At 42.8% G+C, this 19,931-nt stretch overlaps 1 protein-coding gene across 5 annotated transcripts in view; it reads right to left on the bottom strand.

The window, feature by feature from the left end:
* LOC129701432 (transcription factor SOX-30-like) overlaps nt 1–19,931 on the bottom strand; it is an 82,837-nt gene that overhangs the window by 27,353 nt on the left and 35,553 nt on the right. For 3 of the 5 annotated variants that reach the window (XM_055642607.1, XM_055642605.1, XM_055642610.1), the window contains exons 3-4: nt 9,041–9,280; nt 4,143–4,331 (exon numbers count right to left, since the gene is read on the bottom strand). In XM_055642607.1, the coding sequence (XP_055498582.1) occupies nt 4,143–4,331; nt 9,041–9,280 (429 nt within the window). The remainder of the gene's footprint in view (nt 1–4,142; nt 4,332–9,040; nt 9,281–19,931) is intronic. The other 2 variants (XM_055642609.1, XM_055642608.1) reach the window with 1 other exon arrangement.

The following is a 19,931-nucleotide window of genomic DNA, read 5'->3' as shown; positions in this document are numbered from 1 at the left end:
TGGGATACCAATCAGGATATGCACATCAGTCTAGAGTATGCACAGCACACTGGCAGACAAAAGAAAGCTTTGCTGTGTTTATAACACTGAGCAAGTCAACATCCCTTTCCTAATCCTTCCATATGTTCTTCTTACTCCAATTGAATAAAGGACTCCAAGTGCAGGCTTTCACACTTTACAAGCTACTTCTCCTTGTTCTATATTACCAGGGGACAATCTTTCATTTATTATACTTTTTGGCAGCCCATGTTTGCAATCTATCTCTTCCCCAGAAAACATACCCATTGTCATGTTCTCTTCCTCCCACACCACTTTGTACCAACAATTCTGATTGTGCAGGAAGGAACTGCAGATGCTGGTTCACATTGAAGACAGACACAAAATGCTGGAGTAACTCAGCGGAACAGGCAGCATCTCTGGAGAGAAGCAATGAGTGACGTTTCAGGTTGTGACCCTTCTTCAGACTTCACAGAAGACACAAAATGCTGGAGTAACTCAGAGGGACAGACAGCATCTCTGGGGAGAAGGAATGGGTGATGTTTCGGGTTGAGACCTTTCTTCAGACTCCTCTCATATCCCTTTTGTTGTTCTGCTTGCTGCTCAAGGAAGAGATAATTACTGTGCCATTCCCAAATAACCGAAGTGCTGTTTTGGTGCATAATACTGCCACTGGCCTGCAACCCACAACTGGTTTGATGATTAGCAGCATGGAACTGGAAGAGGGCAAGGTACACCTGCAGCCAACTAGTTACTGCAGCCATTGGGACAATAGGTGTCTGGAGCTTTGAGTGAGCTCTGCAATTGCTCACAGTGCAGAGCAGATTCACCACCCGAGGGATCGGATTTAATACAAGACATCGTTGACACATTTACAAGGGAAGAATGGCTAATAAGGTTTTTCTACATCGTCCTTTCAGTTGTTGCCTTGGTTGTGCTTTCTTGTTTGAAGCAGCATCATAGTCACATAGACAGCACACAGAACAAAAATGTGGCTGGAAGTTGAGGAAAGACACATGGCTTTAGCAGCAAATCTTGGTCAGAACGTGTTTGAACTATAGGAATGACAGAGAGGGAGCAGTGAGAGAGGGTCTTGCATAACTCCTATTAGAGAAAGCAAGAGAAGACGCAATTTTATTGCTCCTCTGCAAAATCTCCTCAAAGTATGCTTACTTTGAAGATGTGTAGGAAGGAACTGCTGATGTTGGTTTACACCGTAGACACAAGATGCTAGAGTAACTCTGCGGGACAGGCAGCATCTCTGGATAGAAGGAATGGGTGACATTTCAGGTCGAGACCCTTCTTCAGACCTGAAAGAAGGGTCTCGACCCGAAACATCACCAATTCCTTCTATCCAGAGATTCTGCCTGTCCTGCTGAGTTACTCCAGCATTTTGTACCTATCTTACTTTGAAGAAGTTCTCCTCCTCTCTCCTACCAGTGTTGTGTGAGACCCACTCTCACGGCATCCCCCCTGTGCATCCTTCTGCTCTCTCCTTGTCAACCGTGTTCTGACCCGCATTCGCTACTGCAGCCACATGTCTCTCCTCAACAATATCCTGCCTGTCACTTATTCTACCTATCTGCTAATCAGACCCTCCTTCACCTGTATCCACCATCACTTGCAGGCTTTGTCCCACCCTCATCTCTTTTCTAGCTTTTTCCTCCCTACTCCAATCAGTCTGAAGAAGGGTTCAGACCCACAACGTTGTCTATCCATTTTCTCCACAGATACTGCCTGACCCACTGAGTTCCTCCAGCACATTTGTGCTTTGCTCAAGATTCTAGCATCTGCAGCTCTTATGCCTCGAACTCAACACATATCTGGACAACAATTCAATATTCAGAGATGCTGCATTGGGGCTTCGCACTATGGTATTGACTTGTCCAGCAAGTGATAGGTGGATACAGATAAGGGGGTGGTTTGGTTAGTAGACAGGTAGAATATGAATAGCGCATGTACGCAAACTTTCTAACTCACATCATTTGAAGCAGACAAAATATTGTGATGTTCGATGTTTGATTTATTTGTTGGATAGAGATGAGAATGGGGGAGAAGAGTGGTAGTGTCTAGACTGCAGAAAGAATGACCTGTAGATATGATTGCTACATTAATCCATACAGCTGTTAAGAATTAATGTTAGGGCAAGAGCAATAAGATTGGGCGTTACATTGATCATTGTGTTCCCATCTCTCCTCACATGAAAAGAGTTTGAACACGTTCTTCCTCTTACACCTCTAATGCTTGCCGTATCACATTACATTGTTTCTGGAGAAATTGCGATACAAGATCATTGTAAAGCCCCTAGATCATGTCAACAGTTTGCTGCACATTGACAACCAGCAGCACTTGCCGTCAGTAGTCACCTCTCCTTTGCGAGGTGCAGCCTGACTTTTGCCAGTTTCAGCTGGTGCACAGGACTTCTGAAGGTACTCTCGATTACTGTGTGCTCAAGCAAAGGGTTTATGGATGAGGCTACATCAATTCACTAATCATAGAGATTGCAAAATTGTGTGAACCGCACTGGGGCAGATTGAGATTGGCCCCCATGCTGCTTCATCTTATGAATGTTTACATTTCTACTTCATTATTTCGAGCTCATAAAGACCTAGTCATACAGCACAGGAACAGGCTCTTCTGCCAGCCATCAAGGATCCATTTCATTCTCCCCACATTTTCATCAATTCTTCCCAGATTCGACCAATCAGCAAAAAAATGCCTATTAATTATACCAATCTGCACATCTTTGGGATGTGGGAGGAAACTAAAGCACCTTGTAGAACCCCATGTGGTAAGTGGTACAATGTGCAAACTCCACACATGCAACATTGGAGTCAGGATGGAACTCAGTTCATGGAAGTTTGAGTCAAGTTTTGCACCATTGTGTCGCCCTAGGTGAACTGGCGAACAAGGGGCTCCCAAAGGGTTGAAATTGATCCCATTTGTTCAAGATTTCTGTGTTAATAATAGTAATTGGGAGATCATAATAAAAGATCCATTGTGCAAAAGAAATTTTAATTTATAAGCAGTAAGTAAGGGAGTGGAAACAGGACCAACATGACAAAGGAAGAGGACAGAGAGATGAGAGAAATAGGTACAAAGCAGAAAGTGGTAGAGAAGAAAAAGGGGAGGAAAACTGAGAAAAGATGTGGATGGAAAAAGGAGATACAGGGAAAAAGTAATGCAAAGAGAAGAATGGGAAAGGTTGGCAAATGTAGGAGAATGGAGAAGGAAGGGACAAAAAGATATTTCTGGGCTATTTCTCATCCATAGAAAATTATTGTGAATTATTTTGTCCTCTGGAGATTGAGTGGTGAGATAATGGTGGCTGTTGTTTAAAGAGTGGAGATTCTATTGAGCACACCACAAAGTGTTGGACAAGCTCAGCTGTTTAGGTAGCATGTGGGGAAAGAATGGACAAGTGGTGTTTCGGGTCAGGACCTTTCCTCACATTTACTGTGATTCTGTTGAACAGGGATGGGAGAGAAACAGAGAATTGGAAGGTTAGACAGGTGTGCAGGTTTGAGATTGGAGTAGGGAATTTTAATTTAGACTTACAGAGGGGTAGGGGAGTCGGTGTAATGCCAGTTGAAAATGTTTACATCAGCCGCAGAAATGCAGATTAAGTTTGCCTGGAACTGGAATTCATGTGATAGCTTGGTGGCTTGAGAACAGCCTGGGAGAAAAAAAAAATTGTATTTATATGCCCAATTTTGGCAACTCAAATTGCATTATTGTCCCTGTTCTTGCTAATGTCTCTGTATCCTTCTCAACCATGAATTTATTGGGGTCTAAGAAGGAACTGCAGATGCTGGAAAATCGAAGGTTGACAAAAGTGCTGGAGAAACTCAGCGGGTGCAGCAGCATCTGTGGAGTGAAGGAAATAGGCAACGTTTTGGGCTGAAACCCTTCTTCAGACAATTTATTGGGGTCCCCAGGCATCGATTGCATAAACTTGGTTTTGAGCTTATCAAAATGTGTGGAAGGCACTTTGCAACATAAAGTGTTGATCTTTTACTTTGAACTTGCACCATTATGTTTAGAATGCTTTTTGCAGGTCGGGAATCATTAAACTCTAGAACTATTCTACAATAGATCTGTTACACTACACTGCCTGACACTATATCATAAATATCGCAACTTACCAATAACTGACGAACGGTTGACATTTGTCTGCAAATTTGGAATAACTACTGAGTAGGTAGCTGGTCGATAGGGATAGATTGTTGCTGGAGTTGTAGAAACAATATTTTGACCACTGCCAGGAAAGACATTTGAAGGGACACCCAATGCAAATCGTTTTTTTTTGCCTGGTCGTGGCTGGTACACCCAACCTATGGAACCAAATTGACACTGTAAGCGACGAACTAGTATTAAATATCCACTTACTTAAATGTTAAATAAAAATCTTTTTACCACTGAAAGTAGGTAAAATTAAAAGTCTAAGAGAGTGGTGGAAACGTATAGTGCGCTTGGAAAACTATCACAAGGACCCTCAATCTTGTGAGTTGGCAGTAGGAATAAAGTTCAAAACTGACTGACGCAGTCATCTGTCTGTCTCACGCTTCTTCAGTGAATATTTGGTTTAGTTTACATATTTGCAACATTTCTTTTTAATATTTTTCATGTTCAGATTGTGCTGCTTTTCTGTTGCTGGTTCCAGAGAGAATACTGGCAATGTATGTGTGCTCTGTCGGTGAATTCAGGAGAGGACTCATCTGCTCAGGTGTGCCATCTGGTGGTTCTCTATGGAATCACCGGCAGGGGAGCAGCACAATCCCACTCAATAACATAAAAAATGAGCCAATACGCAAATCAAAAGTAAATCTTCATCAATGAATCAGATAAAGATGCACCGCATTATCCTATACACTCAAAATGGGAGCTTAGGTGTGAGCTAGAAGTTGCTAAATGCACTTTGCATCTAGTTTCACAGAGTTATGGCAATGCTAGGTGACCCATGTGATGTGATCCCATTGAAATGAGTAGATAAGTGATCTAATCCTTGTAATTTTAATTCATTTTCTGAATATAAATGTGATTTTGATCAATATATTAGTTCTTCATTTTTTAATGATTTGAATCTTTTTCAACTGTTATAAATTTCTGTGATTGGTAACTATATATAAAGGTATAGGTGGGCTGTCAAATGACGATAGATTTTATCCGCTGCAGGGGAGGGGAGGTCTGGAGGAAGACTGAATATGTTGGGCTGCAGCTAGTAAGTGTGGCTGGCGGAATAATGTAGGAAACGAGTATTGTGTAAAGTTCGGTGTGGATACAAGGAACTGCAGATGCTGATTTACAAAAAAAGACACAAAGTGCTGGAATGACTCAGCGGGTCAGGCACAATCTCTGGAGAACACGTTTTGGGTCAGGATCTTTCTCGACCCGAAACGTCCATCTTCTCCAGAGATGCTGCCTGACTCAGTGAGTTACTCCAGCACTTTGTGTTTTTTTAAATGGTGTAATGTTAGCCAGCTTGATCAAGCACAATGCTGGCAAATAAGATGACTGTTCCATTCTGGAACGTTCAAGCTTAGCATTTAAGAGAAATTGACTAACATATTCCTATTATATACTTTTAATGTATTTGGGAAAATCGCACTCTATTGTCTCATCTGCATGGCATCTACAATACTAAGAGTTACTTGCATTCATAGACACAATGCAGGAAAGTGTCCCAAGGTGGCTGAACCTGGCACTGCTACCTGAACATTGAGCTGCTAATGTGAGTGGGAAAATCTTGATTTGGGGACGGATAATTTAAAAATAATTATCTTTTACTGGCAACTTTAATGCATCACTAAAGGAGTTGTGAGTATTATCTAATAAGAATTGATACCAAGCCACATAAGGAGATGTGAGGTGAGATGAGATTGTCAATAGCTTGGTTCTAAAGAGATGAGTGCCATAAAAGAGGCAGGGAGATGAAGAGGCAGGAGGCACAGACAAGTAATTTCTTAATTATGACCTGAATAGCTGAAGATAAGGCTGGTAATAGTGGAGTTGTGTCATTCACAGGTGAGTGACAGGTTAAAATTAGAATAGCCCATTCAGGGATTGAAGGTGAAAATAAGAATTTAATAACCAAGGTGTTACATGAATATGAGCCTGCAGCTCCACAGAAAGCACTAGGGCGAAGGGTGAAGGGTGAACTAGTCTTGGCACGAGTTAGAAAATGGACATTAGATTTTTGGTGAACCACCCAGTTGAAGGATCTACAAAGTGGAAACCTAGCAGAAAGTGCAGTGTTGACAACTAGAGGTAACAAGAGTCATGGGCAGTCAACCCTGTGATAGTTGACACAAAACTCAGGGGGCAACATCTCTGGAGAAAAGGAACAGGTGATGTTTCGTTTCGGGTAGGAACCTAACCCAAAACATCACCCATTCCTTTCATCCTTTTTCTTCAGAGATGCTGCCAGACCCACTGAAAACATGGATGGGGGTTTGGGGGGGGGGGGGGGGGGGGGGGGGAGGTAGGAAAAGGCCAGAACAAATCATGGCCAACATCAGATGATCAAGGAAAGGTCGTGTCCATAATGGCCCATTGTTGTCTGGAGAAGAGGTGATAACGAAAGGATACTGGGGTGCGAACAGTGGAATTAGTAGGTTGACTAGGAAGGGGGGGGGGGGGGGGGGGGGGGGGGGGGGAGGGGGGGGGGGGGGGGGGGGGGGGACTTGAAATTAGAGAAATCAATTAGGTGCTGTTCCTCCAATTTGCATGTGACCTCACTCTGACAGTGGAGGAGGTCCAGGACAGAAAGGTCACTATGGGAATGGAAAGGGGAGTTAAACTGTTTGCTAACCAGGATATCACGTAGGGACACTCAGAATATGTGTAAGTATTTAGCGAAATGATCGCCCAGTCTGCGCTTGGTCTCACCGATATACAGCAGCCCACACTGAGAACAACGGATACAGTGGATGACGTTGCAGGAGGTGCAAGTTAACCTCTGCCTCGCCTGAAAGGACTGTCAGTGGTCCCTGTTTGGAGTAGAGGAGATATAAGGACAAGTGCTGCATCTCGTGTGGGTGCAGGAGAATGTTCCTGGTGAGGGAGCAGTTTGAGTGAATGAGTGAAGCATGGACTTGCGGAGGGAACAGTCTCTGAGGAAAGCAGAAAGGGTTGTAGATGGGAAGATGTGACTAGTGGTTGGACCCTGTTGGAGGTGGTGAAAATGTTGGAGGATGATGTGTTGTATGGGGTAAAAGGTGAGAACTAGTGGGACTCTGTCCTTGTTGCAACTAGGAGGTGGAGAAGCAAGATCAGAACTACGGCATACAGTGGAGACACTTGTGAGGGCCTCATCTATGATAGACGATATTCCCTAAAAAATGAGGACATCTTTGATGTCCTGGTATGGAACACCTCATCATGGGAGCAGATGTGGTGGAGTGGGAGGAATTAGGAGAAGGGGATAGAGCCTTTGCAGGAGTTAGGGTGGGAAAAATAGAAACATATAAAATAAGTGCAGGAGTAGGCCATTCGGCCCTTTGAGCCAGCACTGCCATTCAATATGATCATCCAAAATCAGTACCCCGTACTTCTGGGAAGAAGTGTAGTTGAAATAGCAGTAGGTTTGTAATAGACGTCAGTTGGTCGTCTATTGCCTGTGATGGCGATAGTGAGTTCAAGAAAGGGGAGGGAGGTGAGGAAGATTGTCCAGGTGAATTTGAGAGCGGGGTGGAAATTAGTAGTGAAGTTAATAAAGTCATGAGTTTGCATGGGTGCAGGAGGTAGCCCTGACGCAATGTAGCAGAGATAGAGTTCAGGGATCGGGCCAATGAATGCCTGGAACAGGGATTGTTCGATGTACCCAACAAAAAGGCAGGCATAGCTGGGACCCATGTTAGTGCCAATGGCTACATCTTTGACTTGGAGGAAGTGGGAGGCTTCGAAGGAAACATTATTAAGGGTGAGGACCAGCTCCACTAGACAGAGGAGAGGGTTTATAGAAGGATATTGTCGGGTCTGGGGTCAAAGAAGAAATGGAGGGTTTTAAGACCTTCCTGGTGGGGGGTTGAAGTGCAGAGCAACTGAACGTCCATAGTAAAGGTGAGGGAATGGGAGCCTGGGAACCGAAAGTCAGTAAAAAGTCGAAGGACTGTGATGTGTCTTGGACATAGGTGGGAAGGGATTGGACCAGGAGAGATAGAATGGAATGGACGAATGTAGAAACAATTTCAGTGGAAACAATGGAGCAGGGCCAGTTCTTCTTATGGATTTTGGGTCCATGGATAAAAACAGGTCCTGCGGGACTGGAGAATGATAAGGTTGGAGGCAGTGAAGGGCAGACAGCCAGACTTGATAAAAATCAGAGATGGTCTGAGAGACCATGGCTTGGTGCCACCGTGGTATAGAGTGGGTTCTTAATTACAGCACAAATAACTATGATAAGGCATGACATCAAACATATGAGCAATGTGGTTCAGATTCAGACTTTTGCCAGTGCAAGGGGTGGTGTCAGTAACTAGAGAATAAATTTTGTGATGAAGACTTTCTTGAGTCTTGCTAACATTTAGTTGGGCGGATGTTTTTGATTGCCCAGTAATGTACGCCAGACCAAGAAATAACGGAGGAGTCAAGAAAAATTGAGCTTTTTTGAGTTCATCCATGTGAAAGGTGACAAAATGCCCTGGGATGATGTGACTGTGCATGAACATGCAGTTGAGAAATAGAAAGGGCAGAGGAGATACTCTGGGAGACAGTAGAGGTGATGGTGTGAGCAAGAGAAGAGAAATCATTGTTTGATTTTAAAACTATTTTAAGTCACATCATACAATAGAAACCATGCATGGAAATTTCCAAGTGGTATGGCATTTTGTAAATGATTGGAGTATTCAGAACCAATGTGACACTTCTTCATTGCATAAAGAAATTTTCATTAAGAAACAAAGAAATGCATTTCCAACTGTACTTTATCCAGATACTGGAGGGACCTTTTTTTTAATGATGGACACTCCTGCAGCTCTGTTTCAGGTTTTTCTCCTTGATATTGAGGACAATTAATTATCATCCTGAATAGCATTTAACTTACCAGGAAATTCTTCCCTGTGTTTCTCTTTTATTTTTTGCGCCTCATCATAATAAGGTTTCTTCTGTTCTTCAGTCAGTTTATTCCACTCCAGGCCAAGTTGGACACTAATTTCAGCATTATTAGCATTGGGGTTCGCCTTGGCTAATGATGGTCTATGAATCCGTGCCCAAACCATAAATGCATTCATGGGGCGTTTTATGTGCCCACTTCTGTCTTTGGAAGGTGGCATATCATTGATTTCTAAAATCAGAACAAAATAAGGAAAATCAGGAGAATGTGTAATGGTAAAGAAGATTAAAAAAAAATAGTATCTTTAGAGTGCTTCAATATATTACAATGCTACGAAAGGTTCCACAGATTTAAGCTGCTAAATTGAAATAAAATGTAGCTCTAAGATTTGAAACAATCACACTGAAATTTGCAAGGAAGAGCAAATATCCCAATAGATACACTGTATCTACAGAAAATATAATGCAACAATATTTTAAAAAGTCATTGCAAGTTATTATGGTCATGATAAATAGCTCGTAATGAATTCCGTCACTGGATTCCAGCCAATAATGAATAGATAAATATAACCTTTAGATTGTGCCTTACAAACAATGGTTCCCTTCCCAATTTTCCTGTCTATTTTTATCCAATTCCTGTAAGGATCCAGATGGATGGACTGGCCACATTTATCTTGTCCAAACATATCATCATCAAATATAACTCTAATTTAAACAATGAACAACGTTTTATTCAACATCCAGATAAATGTTATCTTTTTCCCACTATCTAAGCAGATGCTGTAATTTCTAACAAGATAGTGATGAAAACTGGCAAAATATTTTTCCAGATTGAGTGATTATGATCAATATTCTTGCACAAATATGATTGTGCATCTATTCAACGTATTTCTGCAAATAATATTCTTTGGAAAGATAAGATTCTTCAAACATTTTCAACCTTACATGGCTTACATTGCCCTGCGTGGCCTTAACGGCCATGGGACTTGCCATCGCACGCCAGGGGCTTTAACATCGGGAGAAGAATGGAAAAAAGGGGGAGAGACAATGACTTTGCCTTCCATCACAGTGATGAGGAGATTCACTGTGATGGATGTTTGTGTAAATTGTGTTAATTGTGTGTCTTGGTTTTTCTTTCTTGTTGTATGACTACAGAAACCAAATTTTGTTTGTTCAAATGACATTAAGCAGTATTGTATTGTATTCTTCAATCGGAAAATGGACCAAAAAACAGTTAATTTGATGCCAGGAAAAGAATAACAAAAATAACCTAAAGAGCCTGTCCCACTTTCCCGAGTTACTCACGAATTCTCCCGAGTTTTCCCCTAGATTCAAACCCAGAGAATGTCCGTAGATATATCGTAGCAGCTCGTTATGCCAGCCGTAGGTACTCGGGGCATCAAGTAAGTCGGGACGTTTTTTCCAGCATGTCAAAAAAGTCCACGAGTAAAAAGATAGTCGGGAGGATGAGTTCGTAGATCACAAATCTTGATTTTTTTTAAGGTCCTTTCAACTCGGCAGAGGACTCGGGAAAGTGGGACAGGTCCTTAAATTGTTTCCTATTGATTATATTCATCTAGGCGGAGCTGGCCGAGTCCAGAGCGGGTGGAGCGGGTGGGTGAGCGCTGCTGCTGCTGCTGCTGCTGCTGCTGCTGATTCGGAGGCTGCAACTGCGGGTCTGCCGAACGTGCCTGCAACGGCGACTTCTCCCGCCGAGTTGCGGGGTGAAGAGCTCCTGGAGCGGGGGCCTGACATCACCGCCCCGCGCTGCTTGGAATGGCCGCGGGACTCTGCGAGCGCACGCCGGGGGCTCTAAATCATTGCGACCTGGACCACTGTTAACATCTCTTAAGAGTGAGTTACAAATTGACTGCCCCTGAAAATTGGCATTGGTCGTTAATCTGTACCTGGTATGGTGAAAACCTGTAGCATGCCAACATCAAGATACCTGTTAATTGTGGTTATTACCTTGTGGAGCCATAACTGCTCAAGCTGTTTAATGGCTGCATGAATTAGCAGGAGTCATATTATCATTATTACGTTTCCGGCTTGCATTACAGAGCTGGATGCAGAAATTATTGTGGCTGCAGACACCCGTAGGTGGGGGAGGGGGGGGGGGGGGGGGGGGGGGGGGGGGGGGGGGGTGGGTAGACAGGAGGTGGCAATGGGAGGCATTCTAGGTGACACTGAAAGTGGACATTTTTCAGACTAGAGGCCTGTGACTAGTGGTGTGCCTCAGGGTTCGGTGTCATCTATATCAATGATTTGGGTGAGAATGTAGAAGGCATGATTAGTGAGTTGGCAGATGACACTAAAGTGGGTGGTATTGTAGATAGCGAAGATTGTTGTCAAAAATTGCAGCAGGATCTTGGTCGGTCAGGCAGGTGGGCTGAGGAATGGTTGATGGAGTTTTATACAGAGATGTGTGATGTGTTGTATTTTGGAAAGTCTAATCAGAGCAGGACCTACACAGTGAATGGCAGGGCTCTGGGTAGCGTTATAGAGCAGAGGGGTCTAGGAATGCAGGTATATAGTTCAATGAAAGTGGACAAAAAGGCTTTCAGCACAATGGCCTTCATCAGTCAGAGTATTGAGTCTAGAAGTTCGGAGAGCACGTTACAGTTACACAGGACATTGGTTAGGCCACATTTGGAGTATTATGTTCATTTTGGTCACGCTGTTATAGGAAAGATGTTGTTAAGCTGGAAAGGGTGCAGACATGATTCATGTGGATGTTGCCACGACTCGAGGGCCTGAGGTATAGGGTGAGGTTGAGCAGGCTAGGACTTTATTCCATGGTGCACAGGAGGATGAGGGGTGATCTTATAGAGGTGTATAAAATCATAAGAGGATCAGATAGAATAATTGCACCCAGAGTTGGGTAATCAGGAACCAGAGGACTTAGGTTTAAGGTGAGTGGGGAAAGATTTAATAGGAACCGGAGCAGCAACAGTTTTTTAAAAGCATGGTAGGTATATGGAATGGGCTGCCAGGTGAGGCATGTACCATTACAAAGTTTGAGAAACATTTGGACAGGTACATGGATAAGAAAGGTTTGACAAGATATGGGCAGGTGGGATTAGTGGAGATGGGGCAAGCTGGTCAGCATGGGCAAGTAGGGTAGAAGGGCCTGTTTCCACACTGTATGACTCTAAGCCCTCGAGGCACATGATGATTATAAAATATAATTAATTTGGTGAAGGCGTGCGTCCTTGAGACAGTATCAGAGGATGTTTAATTTCCTTCCATTGCCAGTCAATATTAGTCAATAAGTAAATAACATTTCAAATGCTCAACTATGAATTACATCACTTGTCCAAGCAATTACACGATTTAGCATATTATATTTCTTAGCTGCTAAAAACTCTATAACTTGAGTTTGTGCATGTATGTGCTTTACCTTGTATTCAGCATAGTTGAAGTTAGCCAATACTGTTGGCTATTCAACCATAATAGTCGCATTATCCAAACAGATTGTATGATGTTTGCTGACACAATTCTCTCTCTTTCACAAAAGAGCTAATAGACTCTAACTCTTTCACAGAAAGGGGAGCTAAGGACATTACCAGACACACACCCACAATTGGAAACTAACTCTGGGAGGAGGTACCAGCAGAAGGGGACGTTCTGCAACAGCTTCATCCCCCAGGCCAAAGATGCAATTTAGAACTTTTTAATTCGACACTTTTAAAAACTTTTTATATATATTTATTTTACAGAACCATGCACACGAGGCATTTTTTATGGACGCACCTAGCACTTTTTACTATTACCTGATTTTGGAGAGTCAAATGCAACAAAATTTCGTTCAAGGTGCACTGTGTCTAGGTGTATATCTGAATGACAATAAAAGTTTTCATTCATTCATTTTCATTCATTCATTCATTTTCATTCATTCATTAGCTATTGGAAAGACTGGTGAGTGGGTAAAAACATTCAATGTGATAACACCCTCCTTCATAATCTTTTCCCCCCACTTGCTTCTCACTCATACCTAACTCTTTCCTAATTTACAAACTACATACGATGTAAGCATGCATTTCTTCCTCCTTGCAAATTTCACCGCAAACCGTGTTCCTTTTTCATTTCGGATGCTCCAGAACTGCAGCCTGTCCATGGAATGGTGGGGAAGCAGGAAGGCAGTGCAGACACAAGTGCATCTACAATGATTTCACATTCTCAATCAATAGTTCTGATACTGCTGCTGTCTTAATTTAGAGGACAACACAGAAGGAGGAATGCATTTAGTGCGATGCTGAGCATGAATGGCCACCCGGAGAAGTGGGAAAAGAAAAGTGTAGATGCCAGTTAATTGGAGAGCAAAATAACACTTGGTTTCTTCCGCAGGCGACCAAGATGTTTCAATGGGGCAAGCTACAGATAAAGATTGACAACCATAAGTACCCAAGTGATCGGCGGATTGGGAATCAAGCAAGAAAACTGTGAGCAAGAAGCATAAAGGAGTTTAGCACTGCCATTCGGCTCATTAAGTCCAACTCTTCCTCATACCAAGCCAGCTCCCACAGCATTCTCACATCTCACCCCCTCACCCCAATTTTCCTGTCATCTATTATTTCTCATAAACTCATCAACTCCCTGTTATTCTCCTGTCATCAACCTACACTAAAGGTTAGTTTAGTGAAGGCAATTGACATACCAACACAGCTTGTCTTTGGATTGGTGAGGAAACTGAAGCACTCATAGAATTTGTTTTGTATTCACAACAGGAGCATACAAACACCTGACAGCACCCAACATCAGGATGTAATTATTTTTGCTGGAGCTGTGTGGAATCTGTGCTAAGTGCTGTCCCAATGTGCTACCCGTGATGCAGATCTATAAAGAGGGGAAGGTAAGCTCTGGTGACTCTGAACGTAATTAGTTGGGAGCAGCCCAGGCTGAAATAAGCAGTGACACCCCAATATGAAACACCGATCTTTCCCAAATCAGCTATATTTACAGTCTAAGCTTGAAATTGCTATCTCTTGTGCAAGGATAAACTGTCATCCCTATGGTTTGCCTTATAGCTTAGGCAAAATTTGGGAGTCAATGGCTCTTTGTGGGACTACATTACTGAGTTTTTGACTCTTCTGAGCCAGAACCACAATGTAGTAGGTGCCACAAACTGTAGCTGGCAATCGGTTGGTGAATGTCATGGCATGGCCTGTGCATCACAAGACTTTTCGCCGAGATGCTACACGGCTTGACAGTTGACAGGATCTCGCCCGAAGTCTTGTTGGATGGCAGGACTGGGAACCCGCCCGAAGGATCGTTGGTCGGCGGGACCAGGCACCCTTCCACAGGCTCATCAGACAGCCTAGCCAGAAGGGAGCTGGATACGTCAGGAGCTTGGGCCGGTAGGAGGGTGAACCAGGGTAATACCTCCAGTGCCTTCAAAGCAGGAGGCAAGCTTTGTCTTTGAATAATGGTGCCAAAATTGGCAGCGCCCGCATGTGTAATACGCAAAGAAAATGTCACTGTGCAGTTGCATATGTGACAAGTAAAGCAGTATTGAATATTGAAGTTGCAGAGTGTCAGCCTAGTGTTGGAATGTACCGTGGCCATGTGCAATAGGAAAAATTATACCTGATCCAAATTTCACTTGGGCAGCTTACACCTTCTTCAGTGGTATGAATATTGACCTCTAATTTCAAGTAACCCTTCCTTTACCTCTCTCCATCTCCCCCCACCACACCCCCCTCCCGCTTCCTAGTTCTCCAACCAGTCTGACTGTTCCCTTGATTAAATTTTATCTCTGTATGCTTTGTTGTCAGCTTCTCCTAGCTAACAATGATCAATTCTTCAGTTTCCTCGAACCACATCCCCTTTGATGTTTCGTTTTCACACACACTTCTTTATCTCTGTGTCACCCTCTCCCCTGACTCTCAGTCTGACGAAGGGTCTCGACCCGAAACGTCACTCATTCCTTCTATCCAGAGATGCTGCTTGTTCCGATGAGTTACTCCAGCATTTTGTGTCTACACCCGATACAAAGCTATGTGCTGTCTGTTTTCACTTTGCAATAAGCTTTCCAATGAATGTTGGTTTTACTACCTCCACAAAAATTGCATACAGCAAAGACCACTGACATGTCAACTGAAGAATATCAAACAAAAAGAGTAATTATTTCTTTCAGCATACGACTGCAAAAACTGGAAATCTGAAATAAACCAGAAAATGCTGGAAATATTTGGCAGATCAGGCAGAAACTGTGACGGTGAAGGATCACTGACATGAAAGAATTGTTTATCGATCCATAGACGCTACCTGACTACTGAGTCTCTCAAACACTCTATGTTAGTTATTGTTTGCTTAATTTGTAAGGAAGAATGCAGTAATGGAGTACATTTAGGAAAAAAAAGTACAGAATGCAATAATAAGTTGCTGTATGCAGAAAGGACAGAAAAAAGGAACCCATGAAGAGATTTTTTTATAAAGCACACCTACTAGTAAATTATTAAACATTTTATCTGTAAATGCACATTGGCTACTGCAATTAGAAAATGATGAAATTCAAGAGTGAGTTAGCAACGTGAATTCAGGATGCAAATGGAAAAATATTAAAGTTGCTATCTTTTGTCTGTTCAATAAATTCTGTGATGAAATACCTAGTTATTTTATGGCTTATAGTTTGTCAATTTTTGTAAAGTTATCTATAGATTCACAGACTTATTACAGCATAGACCTCAGTTGGACAATTGGGTCCTTGCTAAGTTTCTCTGTCCCATTCCCCATAGTCCTGCAAACTATTTTCTCCCAAATGCTCACATAATGTGTTGGAAGCTGCTGATTGACTCAATTTCCAACATTTCTCCAGAGGTAGTGAATTCTGGGTCATAAACACTCTCTGAGAAAAAAAGTTCATCCTCACCTTTGTACAATTTCCCCTGAATTTTATACATGTTACATTGTTGGTCCTTGAATCATCTATTGAATAGCTTCCCTATATTTATCAGTTCTCACCCAGTCATACCCTTGCACATACCTATCAAATCTTCCATTCATTTTCTTGGCTATAAGGAGAATAACCCCACCTTCTGTCTATAAATCCCACATTCCTGCAGCCATTCAGTAAATCTTTTCTGCACTCTTTATGATCTTTATATCCTTCCTAAAGCACGTTTTCCACAATTTGATGTAATACTCCAACTTTGGCCAAAACAATCTTTTGGACAGTTCAACAAAACCTTCCTGCTCCACCATTGTCAGAGGGAGGCCAAACGCAAATTGGAGGAACAGCATCTCATATTTTGCTTGGGCAACTTACAACTCATGGGTATGAATATTGATTTATTTAATATCAGATAACCCTTGCATTCACTCTCTCTCAATCCCTCCCACACCCAAGTCACACCAGCTTTCCGTTCTCACCTAGCAAACAGCTATCAATGGCCTATTTCCTTTATCGTTGTTACTTTTTTACACATCTTTCATCTAGTTGTTCTATATCACGCTACATCATCATCTATATCTCGCATTTCCCTTTCCCGCAACTTTCAGTATGAAGAAAGGTCTTGACCTAAAACGTCAACCATTCCTTTCCAGATATGCTGCCTGTCCCGCTGAGATACTCCGGCATGTTTTGTCTATTTTCTGCTTTTGTTCTCTATGGGTCTATTTAAGAACCCGTGAATCCTAGAATCTCATATGCTTTACAAGTCAAATTCTTAACATGCCATTCCGGTTTCAGTTGAATTCTCTCATTGGATAGCCCACTTATTAAAGTGTAACCCAATGTGACAAGAAAGGCAGAGAGAACTCCTCTCCCCTGACATCAGCCTGATGAAGGGTCTCGACCCAAAACGTCGCTCATTCCTTCTCTTCATAGATGCTGCCTCATCCGCTGAGATACTCTTACATGTCTACCAGAGGACTGTAATGGCTGTTGTGGAAACCTGACAGAGATGGAAAGTCAGAAAAATATGACTTCCCAGCTTCAGCAGAGAAAAGGAAAGGTACAGTGTCCATAGGAAACTGCTAACATATTTTTATGCAAGATAGAGTATGTGTGAAAACACAAAGATGGGAAGCATGGACAAATTTAATCAGAATTTTTCACTATTGGTCTGCGAAATTTGGAAGTATTTTGAAAACAATAATTGTGATCACTGTGGTAGTTAATGGCTAAATTGGTTTTAATTATACTAATGTATTACATGGTACAGCACAGAAACAGGCCCCTCAGCCCACAATGTTCATGCCAAACATGTCAAGCTAAGCTGATCTCATCTGCCAGTCCATGATTAATACCCCCTTATTTCCTGCACTTCCATGTGCCTATCCAAAAGCCTCTTAAATGCTATTATCATATCTACCTCCACCCATACCCCTGGCAATGCATTTCAGGCATCCAACACTCTTCTGTGTGAAAAACTTGTCCTGCACATTTATATATTACTAACTCTCACCTTGTTTGCTTGTTTGTATGCGTGCGTGTGCATGAGAGCCCAAAACCCCACCAAAATGGTACACGATAGCGCTACAATTTTTGGCCCACCTTACCCACCCCATTGTCCTGGGATGTGAATGAAACAATTTTTGTCCGGATTTATGTTATATTTTACAAGTTATTGACATTTAAAATTTTGCAAAACACATTTTTCAAACCATTTTTCTACCTGCCCTGCCCGCCGCATTCGTCGACATCACAATGATGTCACAATGGGATCCCGAATCTCATTTACATTTAAAAAAAAATCTAATTTAAAAAAGAAAATAATCAGTTTTAATCAAATTATTCCATTTTTATTAACATCTAACATTGTGTTTAGGTTATTTTAAAGAAAAATCGCAGTTTTTAATTGTAGGGTGTGGGATAAGGGAGGTTTCATTTAAAAAAACAAAAAAATAAGCACTTTTCATTTTGGGGGGAGGGGATGGGGGGGGGTTGGGAAGCGGGGGGGGGGGGGGAAGGAAAGGGGAGGGGGGTGGGGAAGGGGGGGGGGGTGAGGAGGGAGGGTGGGGGTGTAGGCGGATAGGGGGAGAGGAAGGGGGAGTGGGGGAGGTAGGGAGTGGGGGATAGAGGGCGAGGATGGCAGTGGGGGGAGGTAAGGATGGAGAGTGGGATGGGGGGAGGTGAGGAGTGGGGGAGCAGGAAGATAGAGGGAGAGGAGGGGGTAGGGAGGGGGAAGGGGTTATGGAGGTAGGGAGTGACTGAGGTTAGGGGAAATGAGAGGGAGGGAGAGGTATGGGAGAGAGTTGGAGAGGAGAGGAGGAGAAGGGAAAGAAGAGGGAGGGTGAAGAGGAAGGGGAGTGCTGGGGATGAGAGGGAATGGAGCATAGGGGTAGGACTCGCGTCACAACGGGGATCTCTGGCATCACAACGGGAACCCCTCAGCCACACGTGCACAGTTGGGGGCTATGGATGAGTGGTGGAATATTGCGTTCGGGATGGGGCCCAACGGGTCCGCACCTGGTCTCGGCTCCATTAAACTTTCCCCCTCCGACCTTAGTTATGCCCCTAGTGTTGGACATTTCCACCCTGAGAAAAAGGTTCTGACTGTCTATCCTCTCTGTGCCTCATAATTTTATATACTTCGATCAAGTCTCCCCTCAAATTCCAATGTTCCAGAGAAACCAATCCAAGCCTATCCAACCTCTCCCTGTAGCTGAAACCCTTCCATGCAGCATTCTGGAAATTTTCCTCTGCACCCTCTCCAAAGCCTTCACATCTTTCCTGTGATTGTCAAAGTAAGATTTCAGTGTGGTTTCTGAGATCTGTTATAATTGAAGCCTATTGTAGGCTGGGTTGTTTAACAAATCTGGCTGAGTCCATAATGCTCTGAAATGTTTTGTAGTCTAGGGCAGACCAGTTGCCAAATTGAGCAGTGTTGCAGTTTAACTTGACATCATGTTTGGCACGAACATTGTGGGCTGAAGGGCCTGCTTCTGTGCTGTGCTGTTCCATGTAATACATTAGGAAGCTATCTATGATTATGGTACATTATAGTGCATTATGATACATAATGGTATGCATTAATGGTATACATTAAGATACATTATGGTGCATCTATAGAAATTGGTAGAAGTCATTTGAGACATGCTCAATTTCTTTCGTCTTTTGAAGCTTTGAACTAATCTGTGCAGGGTCTCCTTTATCTGCTCAAAACTCTTCAAATGCCCATGAATGTTTTCCATGATTATTGTTTTACAAGCTTCCCCACAACTGCGTTAAAGGGTTTGCAAGTCTATCCCTGCATTTGTTTTTGCACTGTGTTGTATTTACCATTTTGCAGTCCACTGGCATCTTCCCTGTAACTAGGGAGTATTAGGCAATTAGAGTCAAATGTAGCTCATCAGTGGGCACCCATCCAAATTCATTCCATCTTCCAGCACTTGGTGCATAGCCTTCAATTCCCAAGTGATTTAAGTGCCCATCTAAACAATTCCTAAATGGTGTCAATGACTTTATTACCACCAGTCTCTGGGTGAAAATACAAAGGTTTGTCCTATAGACTTGATAAATATATGTATGTATTTATTTATTTATATGTCTCCTCTTGGCTTCCTTCACTCAAGGGGAAGCAGATCTGGCCTTTCCAGCCTCTCGTCATCACTGGACTGCTCCATCACAGGAAACATCATCATTCATTTTCTTTGTACCCTGTCCTGTGCTAACACATCCTTCCTCTGGTGAGATGACTGGAACTGCAGGCAGTACCCCATTGAGGTGTGACCAATGTTGTATAAAACTGGAGCATAACCTCTCTGCTTTTGTACTCAGTGCCTCAACTATTGGAGATCAGCATCCCATTTGACTTCTTAACATTTGTCACCCCCAAGGATGTTTGGTTGTACATCAAGCTCTCACTGTTTCAGAACCCACCCTAAGTCCCACCACTTATGGTGTTTGTCCTAGCCTCATCAGTATTCCAAAAATTCAT

The sequence above is a fragment of the Leucoraja erinacea genome, chromosome 11, assembly GCF_028641065.1.
Source record: "Leucoraja erinacea ecotype New England chromosome 11, Leri_hhj_1, whole genome shotgun sequence".
Classification (NCBI taxonomy): domain Eukaryota; kingdom Metazoa; phylum Chordata; class Chondrichthyes; order Rajiformes; family Rajidae; genus Leucoraja; species Leucoraja erinaceus.
The sequence above is the reverse complement of the archived record's forward strand: the minus strand, read 5'-3'. Positions and strand labels throughout refer to the sequence as shown.